General features: G+C 37.2%; 1 protein-coding gene across 1 annotated transcript; it reads right to left on the reverse strand.

The window, feature by feature from the left end:
* Positions 1-440: 440 nt before the first annotated feature.
* Positions 441-2083, reverse strand: LOC145047267 (allene oxide synthase 3-like). Its single transcript, XM_078995519.1, has one exon. It carries the CDS (start codon positions 2005-2007, stop codon positions 562-564), a length of 1446 nt encoding a protein of 481 aa, XP_078851645.1. The 5' UTR covers positions 2008-2083; the 3' UTR covers positions 441-561.
* Between the last annotated feature and the right edge of the window lie 9018 nt (positions 2084-11101).

Below are 11101 nucleotides of genomic sequence, written 5' to 3' on the forward strand. Positions count from 1 at the left end.
TGTTTTTTAAAATATGTTTGTATTAGCTTTTAAAAGGAAAAAATAAAAAATTAAAATGTTTGGTTTAACTTTTACATTTAAAATGATTAAAAAGGACTAAAAATGACATGTTTAACTTTTAGATGAGGTTATAAATTTAATTTAATGTTTTAGCTATTGAAAACTCAGGAAAAGTCACCATTTCGTGATTTTTTAAAAAGCTGAAATTTACAGTATAGCAAAAATTGATTAAAAAGTTATTTTTATTTTACCCAAACATCTTTTTGAATTTTTTGTAAAAGATAAAGTCAAAAATCACTTTAAAAGCCAATACAAACACCCTTAAATCTAAAAACTAGTTTAAATAATTTTTGGAAATGGAGTATAGTATTTAAGATCAAAACCGGATTTTTTTTTGTTCAAGCTAATTTAAAAATAAAAAATAAAAAATTAAAAACTACTTTAAAGCTTAAGGAAGTCGTGATTCACTTGGATTAAAATACAAGAACAAATATATAAAAATATACCACACGATATTAAAAAAAAAAAAATTGAAATGCATGAAGAAAAAAAAAATTAAGATTAGGTGGCTTTTTTAAACGACGTAATCGTGACGGGCGTCCCGAGTGCAGAATATTTCCCGATGTCCACCGTAAACGTATCGTATCGGAGAAAAAGCTCCACCAACATCAGCCTGCAGCACAGCACCACCAGGTCCTTCGCCGGACATTGTTTGTTCTCTGCCGACGGTTGTTCTGTTTCTCTAGCATTCGACCAGTACACATAATTTATCAGCTTCTCTCCCTCCCCGACGAACCTATCGGCGATGAAATCATCTGGATTCTCAAACACCTTCGGATCCTTGGTGGCTAGCGGCTGATATCCGAAGATAATCTCTCCTTTCTTAATCTGAAACGCCGCGTCGTGGCTCTCCACCACGATGTCCTCCCTGGCTTTGGCGTATTGGAACTGAACAGGTGGATCGATTCTCAAAGTCTCATAAACAGCGGATTTAGTCAACGGCATCTTCTCCAAGGCAGAGGAAGTGATGTCTCCTTCTTCCTTAACGACGGCTCTGATTTCTTCAGCAAGGCGGCGGTGTAAACTCTCTCCGCCAGATCCGATCCACTTTATTAGAGTCGGAAACAGAACTTTCATCCCGCCGAACGCGTTAAACCCTGTCAGAAACACCAAATTATGACAAGCTTCCTCTCGTTTCATACCCAACTTTTCAGCTTCATCCAGTAACAACGACGCAGAATCAAAAACGGCATTGTAGAGCTTCTTGTATCCAGATTTGATCAAGAAAAACGGCAACCGAACTGTGTGGATGATGTCTTCGAGGAAACCCGGAACGTATTTAAGCCCTGCTGTTCCTAACGGAGCTAGCTGAAGAGCTAACCAGGTGGTGATGATTCCAGGACCTTTCGAGTTGAGCTTCGTCTCAGACGGAAGAACTCCGGTGACAAGCTTGAACACAAAGTCAAACGCCAGGTTATCACTGTGCTTATTAAAATGAGCGGATTTCTTATCTGTGATCTCATTTTCGAGATTCTCAAAGAGTTCCGACAAACTCGTACGGAGATATGGAATAAACTTCTTGTGCGAAGAAGCGAGGAACGAGAGGAAGAAGGATTTGAGAGCATGGTGATTAGATTCGGTGGTATCGAGGAAAGCGCAGACTCGGTAACCACCGAAGAAGGAGGTGGAAGGCATGTAGGTGCCATCGAGAATGTTTTTCTTTTCGACTTTATCGTTGTCGAAGAGGATGGTGAAGCTTTTGGAATCAAGAACGGCGACGACTTTGGAATTGGAGGAGATGAATGGCCCCGGCGGCATGTTGATGCGGAATACGGTGGAGTTGTACTTCTTGATTCTAGTTTTGAAGAACTCGTCCTGGCCTTGGTTGTAAAAGTAGTCGTAGCGATCCTTGATCGGTCCGAAGAAAGGTAGGCCATAGCTGCCGGGTATTCCTCGCAAGGAGAGTTGCGAAGAGGATGCAGGGTGATCGGAAGAAGATGAAGCCATGGCTAAGTTTGAAGTAACCAATCAGAGGTGCGAGGTGGGTTTCCTTGCTTTATAAATGAACCAGCTGACTCATGCAACTTTTTCAGTATATATATATATATATATATATATATATATATATATATATATATATATATATATATATATATATATATATATATATATATATATATATATATATATATATATATATATATATATATATATAGGGTAAAGTGAATATACCTAACAACCTTATATAAGCTTAGGTACCTAACTCCATAATACTACATCGGTTTGTATCATATTTACATTGTAATTGCCTAAGGTTCCTAAACTTCAACCCCATAACTTGATTACTTCCAAAATCTTTGGATTTTCAACAATATATTTCTTTTACATCACGTTTTTCTATCGAATACCACCTAATGAGCTTCATATCCTACCGCTACAAATGAAAGGATGTAGGAGAAATATAATGATAAATTTTCAAATTTTTTTGAAGTAAATCAAGTTTAGGGATGAAATTTAAGAACATTAGATGATTGCAATAAAAATTTAATGCAAAATCACGTAGTTTGATGAGGTTAGGTACCTAAGCTTATATAAGGTTGTTAGGTATATTCACTTTACCCATATATATATATATATATATATATATATATATATATATATATATATATATATATATATATATATATATATATATATATATATATATATATATATATATATATATATATATACTACATTATAAAAAACTCATAAGGTTTACTTAAAGTAATAAAAAACGACTTATAAGGTTTACTAAAGTTATAAAAGACAAAACAATTGACTCTTGACAATTGTTGGAATCCCTATGCGTTTTTTATATATTAGCATTAAATAGAAAAATAAGGAGTTTTTACAAAGGGTGTTTTTGAAAAAAATATTACTAAGTTTACTTTTCAAAATATTTATCAATAGTTTTAAATTTTAATAATAATATTTTTTTTTTTTTTTTTTTTTTTTTTTTTGTATTTTTCTCCAAATTAATTAAGAAATGTAAAAAATATAAGCAACAATTAAACAACTATACCAAGAAAACATATTAATGTTTACAATAAAAAAAACTTTAAACAAGAAAGAGGGTTAAACAACTATACCAAGAAAACATATTAATGTTTACAATAAAAAAAAAAAAAAAAAAAAAACTTTCAACAAGAAAGAGGGTAGGAAATATAGAAACTGAAGCAAAACACGAAGCTATTTGTTTGTGCCATTATATACTATATGAATACATTTTTTAATGTTATAGGAGCTTCATAATATCAATCGCTTAAGCTATAAAAGAATAACAATTGAAATATTATTATGAAAAACAAAATGTTAGCAGTATAATTAACAATGACAAAATTAATTTTTTTTTAATTGATAAACATTGATAAAAAAACAACATTGAAACAAATAGTTAAAAAAAAAAGGTATAAACATTGAAGCAGCTGGTTTCGTGCTGCGTCACGCAGCACACGCACAACAGTTTTAAGTCAGAAATCTTTTGAAAAACAAACAGCTGCAAAGGATCAAATGATGCGCGTGTGCTGCGCGACGCAATAATAAGAGGCCAGAAGATGTTTTTTTAGAAAAAACAACCAACACCTTAGACTTAGTGATCTAAACGAAAGTCGTAGAATACGTTAAACCGAGAGTGTCCATAAAAATAACGCCCAAATCTAACTTCGTATGAGGAAGTTATGATTTTTCAAAGTTTCGGATTAGCAGTGTACAACCCAAAATTTGAATAATAGATCGAGCGGTTCTTAGCCGACACGACCTAAACGAGAATCGAAGATCTCGTTAAGAGTAGCGTCACGAGAAAAGGATGGGCGAAAACGGATGTCGGATGAAGAAGTTATGAGAATTTAATGGACCAACCCTGTCCCGGCCTGTTAATAATGTAACTTTTAAAATAAAGTCAAAATTAGCCTACAGAGTCTAAATGAAAGTTGTAGAGTACGTTCCCTCCTTAGCATGGATATAAAAAACGTAAAAAAACGGAGCCCGTATGCGAAAGTTATGATTTTTAGAATTCGGAAAGGAAAAATTGCGAAGCTGTTGCTAGATACGATGACGTGGCCAAATCTCAGCCATCGCTTGCTAAGCGCGGTCTCGCTTCGGATGAAGGATACGTCACCCTCGCATTACACCCAACGTCCGAGATCGGAACGCGCTGCGTACGCGAACCCCTCCTCGGTCCAACTTCCCCCTCGTCGCCCCAGCAGATCATCGACACGTAGGTACGACTTCGGATGTACGCGTTGCGTACTTCGGATCTATGCCCCAGCGTAGTGAAGACCCTCGCAACTATAAAAGAAGGCCGAGGCTGCCTGCATTTTCAAACCAAAAATCACTTCTCTCTCTAGTTTCTTTCACTCTCTAGGATCCCAAACCACCCCTAAACCCTAAGTAAATCCCCTAGCTCCCGAAGGAAGCCCTATGGCTCCCGGAGTCCCGAGAAAAAGGGTCTTTCAGTTTCGAAATGCTGCACCGAGCAAAGCCCGGTTTTTTTTAAAATCCGCTGTAAGTGAGCTACGCTTACGCAATTTTTAATATACCTTTCAAATAATTATAGTAATGTTATTAGGTCCTTAAAATAATTATTTGGGCTATTATTATGAGTTATATAAGTATCATTTAACGCTTATCTAATAGTAATAATAGTCAGACTATTAATTTGTCACGGTTATCGTTAGACTAAACCCTAGTGGTATTGATACTAGGTTTTATCGAAGGAAAATTGATTTGAGAGTATCGAAGCGTTGTCAGAGTGCTGAGTCATCACCTTTCAGGTGAGTGCATGGTCCCTTTCATCTTACACATAAATATGAAGTATTTTATATAAACTACGTGTTATGTGTGCATATTATCTGTATACTTGCTATCTATGCTTGATGAACGATTTTATACAAGTTTTAAATGATTTAAACTGTATACGTATTTTATATCTACAAATATGTTGGGTATAACATGGGTAGATGAATGCTGAGAGATAAAAGATGATATGAATGATCATTGGTAACTATGGACTTAGTGCCTATCGAATAAATACTGGTAGCTATGAACTTAGTACCTGATAGATATACGTTGGTAGCTATTGACTTAGTACCTAGACACTGGTAGCTATGGATTTAGTACCCGATGAATGAACTTTAGCAGCTATGGAATTAGTTCTTTACGAATGAGCATTTGCAACTATGGACTTAGTGTCAGTCCTATAACCCTGGAAGTGAAGGACTTTAGAATGAACGAATGCAGGATAGATGACCCTTAGGGTAGACTCTTAAGAGTAAGGAAGATAATGGGGACGGTTAATTGGGTTGATTGTTTGATTGTTTAAACATAATAATTATATTATTGTGGGTTGAAAACCCTATGTACTCACCAGGTTTCCCAACCTGAGCCACTCAGTTTATTTATATTACAGGTGTTGATATGAAGTTACATTACACTGAGAGATTAAAGAGATGTAGATCACTAGTGTAAATAAATGTAAGTTCTGTTTATGCTTATGTTTCTGTATTGACGATGACATCCCAAATGTTTTAAAATGAATAAAATATGTTTCTTCGAAAATGTTTTGATAACGTATTTATCGTGTTTTTCTGGGAACAAATTCCACAACATTTTTATGAAAAGAAGTACTCTGATTTTTACAAAGCATAAAAAAAAAAAATCAGTCTTTTCTGGCCGTGAAAAATGGGGATGTCACAGTTGGTATCAGAGCATTAGTTTAAGCGAACTAGGAATATGGATTTATTTCTAGACTTAAACTTAGCATGCTAAGCAATGATTATGAGGAGTGTGTCTAATAGATTGAGGTAATACACCTGAATAGACACAAGCGCTAGCTTATTTTAGGAATAATGCCTAAATTGCTTTTACGTGCTAAATGATTTGTTATACTTTATGCTATCGTTTGATCGGATCTATGGTCTGTTGCGAACCGGATCTGGAAACCTTATGTGTTTAGGATTCTAAACGTACAAATACGATATTAGAACTAGCATATAAACGTTTCGGATTGATAAGGACGATTTAAATGTCAATGCTAAATAAAGATTTAGATTCACCTTATTTGGTGTATAGATTAAGATGCAAGGACCTGTAGCGGAAACGTGAATGCAAATGGGAACCGAGATCATCCCCAATGATATTGCAAGTACCAGTCGTAATAGAAGTTGCACCTGAGCCAATCACCATGGTTGGAGTACAAACCATGATTCGAGCTATGATGGTTGAACAAAGGGAGGAAATGAGGCAGATGTTGCACGAAAATAAAGACAAACCTACCATGCCCATAGAGATTATGGATTGGATCTTCGAGATGGAGATGGTGTTTGAGAGCTGCTGCTGTAGCGAGAAACAGAAGACAGTCTTCACAGTAAGAGAGCTGAAAACTAGAGTCTTGAGCTGGTGAAAGCTATTGGCAGATACGATGCCACAAGGAGAAGCCTTAAGGATGTCATGGGAAGAGTTCTTGGAACAGTTGAAAATGCAGTACTGCTCAGAGATAGATCTGATAGACCTAAACAACGAGTTTCAGAACCTGAAGAAAGGGAAGATGAGTGTTGATGAGTATGCCACCGCATTCACCGAGAGGATGAAGCTATTTGCCTACTTGGTTCCTACTGAACTCTCTAAGATTGATAGGTTTGTTAACGAATTGCCCACTGACTTTGGCCCAATGGTCAAAATGGCAACTACCTTGAAAACAACTATTAGGTCAGCTAAGAACGTAGCGACCCAGATAAGAGAAAAGGGTTTAGAAAAAGATAAGGCAGGAGAGAAGCGGTAGTTTGAAGGATCTTCAAGGTCCAACAAGGAGAGCAAATTCTCAAAGCTTGGAGGAGGAGAAGGAGGTGAAGTGATAAATGCAAGAAGAAGCATTGTGGGAAGTGCAACGAAGAAGTGACTTGTTACAAGTGTGGAAGGACTGGTCACTATTCCAAGGACTGCACACATAATGATAAAGTATGCTACGAATGTGGAGGCAAGGGGAACATGTCTAGAAATTGCCCATAGAAAAACGAAGCAGCAAAGCCAAACACACCACCAAGGCTAAGGGCATTCCACATGATCCTCGACAAAGCGGAAAACAACACAAGGAACCAAGGATGAGGAATCCATACCCGAAGATCGAGTTATGAGGTAGCCTAAGAGATAGAACAATATGATGTAGCCTATTAGAGGCATAGTCTAGGGTGCACTTGAACACCTATGTAATAGTTTCAAGAAATAATGAAGCCTTCGTGTTGCTATCTGATGTGTTAAACTGTTATGTGATTTTCTTGTATGGTGACTTGGAAAACTGTGAGACAATACTTGGGACGAGTATGAGTAGGTGTGAAAGGTAGTAGATGTATATACTACTGGAAGCACATGACTCACGCTTGGATCAGGGAAAGTCACAAGGTTACCAAGAAGCTAGTAATTGATACCGTTTTATTCAAGTATGTCGTTACCATCGTTTCAGTAATGACTAAAAAGATTGTTGATATTCCGACCCTAGTGGTCATATCGAATTGAGTCCAACTACGCTGAGTATGCTATGTGGCTTAGAAAATCAAGTTCGATGTAGCATCTGACTTAAGACATAAGATTGGAATAAAAGCGATCAGTAGAGGTATCACGAAAAGTTACTTGTAGCTAGAAATGGTACCTTTTAAAATGTGATTATATCACATTAGAACATGAACGAAGGTATAGTCTGTTTTGGAATATAACTTTAAGAGACCTGAGTCTAAACGTGCATCACATGATGCTAGGTCATAATTTGGAGTCTAACCTGAGATAGAAAGCAGGTTCACGATCGAGTACTGCTTAAAGTCAATAAGTCTAAGAGATAGACTTGAAGGAATATACAAGTTAAATTATTACCTAGGATGAATAGATGACGTATGGATTCATTATATGAGTCCTGTTTCGTTGATGATTCCGGGACGTAATCATCCTAAGGGGGAGAAAATTGTAACACCTGTAGATCCGAGCTAGTCAAATTAGAGGCACTAAGTGTCGAAAATGAATTTTCAGCAAAATATTATTTAGAATAAATAATCTTAACCAAGTTGTATTATATGTTACAAGGTTTCCGTACATATAAAGACCGCCGAAATCCGAGTTATAACGAAGAAGTTATGACCGTCGAAGTTTCGCAACGGAATCGACACGATACCGGGAAACGTAAATAGTGAATTTACAATAGAGAGAGATTTAGACTTGGTGATCTAAATGAAAGTCGTAGAATACGTTAAGCCTAGAGCGTCCATAAAAAGAACGCCCATATCTAACTTCGTATGAGGAAGTTATGATTTTTCGAAGTTTCGGATTAGCAGTGTACCACCCAAAATTTGAATAATAGATCGAGCGGTTCTTAGCCGACACGACCTAAACGAGAATCGAAGATCTAGTTAAGAGTAGCGTCACGAGAAAAGGATGGGCGAAAACGGATGTCGGATGAAGAAGTTATGAGAATTTAACGGACCAATCCTGTCCCGGCTTGTTAATAATGTAACTTTTAAAATAAAGTCAAAATTAGCCGACGGAGTCTAAACAAAAGTTGTAGAGTACGTTCTTGCCTTCGCGTAGATATAAAGAACGTCAAAAACGTAGCCCGTATACGAAAGTTATGATTTTTAGAAGTCGGAAAGGAAAAATTGCAAAGCTGTTGCTAGATACGATGACGTGGCCAAATCTCAGCAACTGCTTGCTAAGCAGGGTCTCGCTTCGGATGAAGGACGCGTCACCCTCGCATTACACCCAGCGTCCGAGATCGGAACGCGCCGCGTACGCGAACCCCTCCTCGGTCCAGTTTCCCCCACGTCGCCCCCACAGATCATCGACACGTAGGTATGGCTTCGGATGTACGCGCTGCGTACTTTGGATCTACGCCCAGCGTAGTGAAGACCCTCACAGCTATAAAAGGAGGCCGAGGCTGCCTGCATTTTCAAACCAAAAATCACTTCTCTTTCTAGTTTCTTTCACTCTCTAGGATCCCAAACCACCCCTAAACCCTAAGTAAATCCCCTAGCTCCCAAAGGAAGCCCTGAGGCTCACGGAGTCCCGAGAAAAAGGGTCTTTCGGTTTTGAAATGCTGCTCCGAGCAAAGCCCGATTTTCTTTAAAATCCGCTGTAAGTGAGCTACGCTTACGCAATTTTTAATATAGCTTTCAAATAATCATAGTAATGTTATTAGGTCCTTAAAATAATTATTTGGGCTATTATTATGAGTTATATAAGTATCGTTTAACGCTTATCTAATAGTAATAATAGTCAGACTATTAATTTGTCGCGGTTATCGTTAGACTAAACCCTAGTGGTATTGATAATAGGTTTTATCGAAGGAAAATTGTTTTGAGAGTATCGAAGCGCTGTCCAAGTGCTGAGTCATCACCTTTCAAGTGAGTGCATGGTCCCTTTCGTCTTACACATAGATATGAAGTATTTTATATAAACTACGTGTTATGTGTGCATATTATCTGTATACTTGCTATCTATGCTGGATGAACGATTTTATACAAGTTTTAAATGATTTAAACTGTATACGTATTTTATATCTACAAATATGTTGGGTATAACATGGGTAGATGAATGATGAGAGATAAAAGATGATATGAATGATCATTGGCAGCTATGGACTTAGTGCCTATTGAATAAATGTTGGTAGCTATAGACTTCGTACCTGATAGATAAGCGTTGGTAGCCATGGACTTAGTACCTAGACACTGGTAGCTATGGATTTAGTATCCGATGAATAAACTTTAGAAGCATTGGAATTAGTGCTTTACGAATGAGCACTGGCAGCTATGGACTTAGTGCCAGTTGTATAACCCTAGAAGCAAAGGACTTCAAAATGAACGAATGCAGGATAGATGACCCTTAGGGTAGACTCTTAAGAGTAAGGAAGATAATGGGGATGGGTAATTGGGTTGATTGTTTGATTGTTTAAACATAATAATTATATTATTGTGGGTTGAAAACCCTATGTACTCACCAGGTTTCCCAACCTGACCCATTCAGTTTATTTATATTATAGGTGTTGATATGAAGTCACATTACAACGAGAGATTAAAGAGATGTAGATCACTAGTGTAAATAAATGTAAGTTATGTTTATGCTTATGTTTCTGTATTGACGATGACATCCCAAACGTTTTAAAATGAATAAAATACATTTTTTCGAAAATCTTTTGATAACGTATTTATCGTGTTTTTCTGGGAACAAATTCCGCAACATTTTTATGAAAAGAAGTACTCTGATTTTTACAAAGCATAAACAAAATCGGTCTTTTCTGGCCGTGAAAAATGGGGATGTCACATAATGTTTGTAACTTTACGTGGAATTTGTACCTTTGGAAGCGGGATCTACAACATGGAGCTTTGGAGTGGCTTAAAAACATCTAGATAAGAAATGGACTGCATAAACTCGACGAGTCGCACAACTAACTCGGCGAGTCGGATGAAGATTGCCCGTATTTGATTCTGCATGAACTCGACGAGTTAGTAAGAGGACTCAACGAGTCAGTTAGGGTTTTTCCCCGACATCTGGAGACGCAAAGGCTCAATGAGTTGGTTGGAAACTCGACGAATCAATTAGGGTTTTGGTGATTTCTGAGCTCTTAAGGAATTCGACGAGTTGCTAGATGCACTCGACGAGTCGGGTCAACATGGACATTTGACTTTAACCGTTGACTTTGACTTTGACCAAGGGTTGACCAGTTTGACTTCTAGGGGTATTTTGGTAATTTGGGAATTTGTGGAAGTAAATCATTAGTGGATGTAAGTGTTGGACTTGGAGCTGCATGTGGCGGAGTTTGGCTTTATCACTTTGAGCTACTTGTGAGGTGAGTTTTCCTCACTATATCAACAAGGTCTATCGCACCAATGTCGACCCTTTTTGGATTTGTATCTGGGTTATTGCATTATATGCTTATTGATTTACATCCTGGTAGTTAGGATGGTGATATGATTAGTGACATGGTTAGCTCAGTATCCTGGTATATAGGATGATGCTACTTTAGTGACCGGAAGGTCTACCAGAGTTGTGGAGCCGGAAGGTCCACTAAGACACATTGACCGGA

Source organism: Lactuca saligna, chromosome 5 (genome assembly GCF_052625555.1).
Source record: "Lactuca saligna cultivar CGN05327 chromosome 5, ASM5262555v1, whole genome shotgun sequence".
Taxonomy (NCBI): domain Eukaryota; kingdom Viridiplantae; phylum Streptophyta; class Magnoliopsida; order Asterales; family Asteraceae; genus Lactuca; species Lactuca saligna.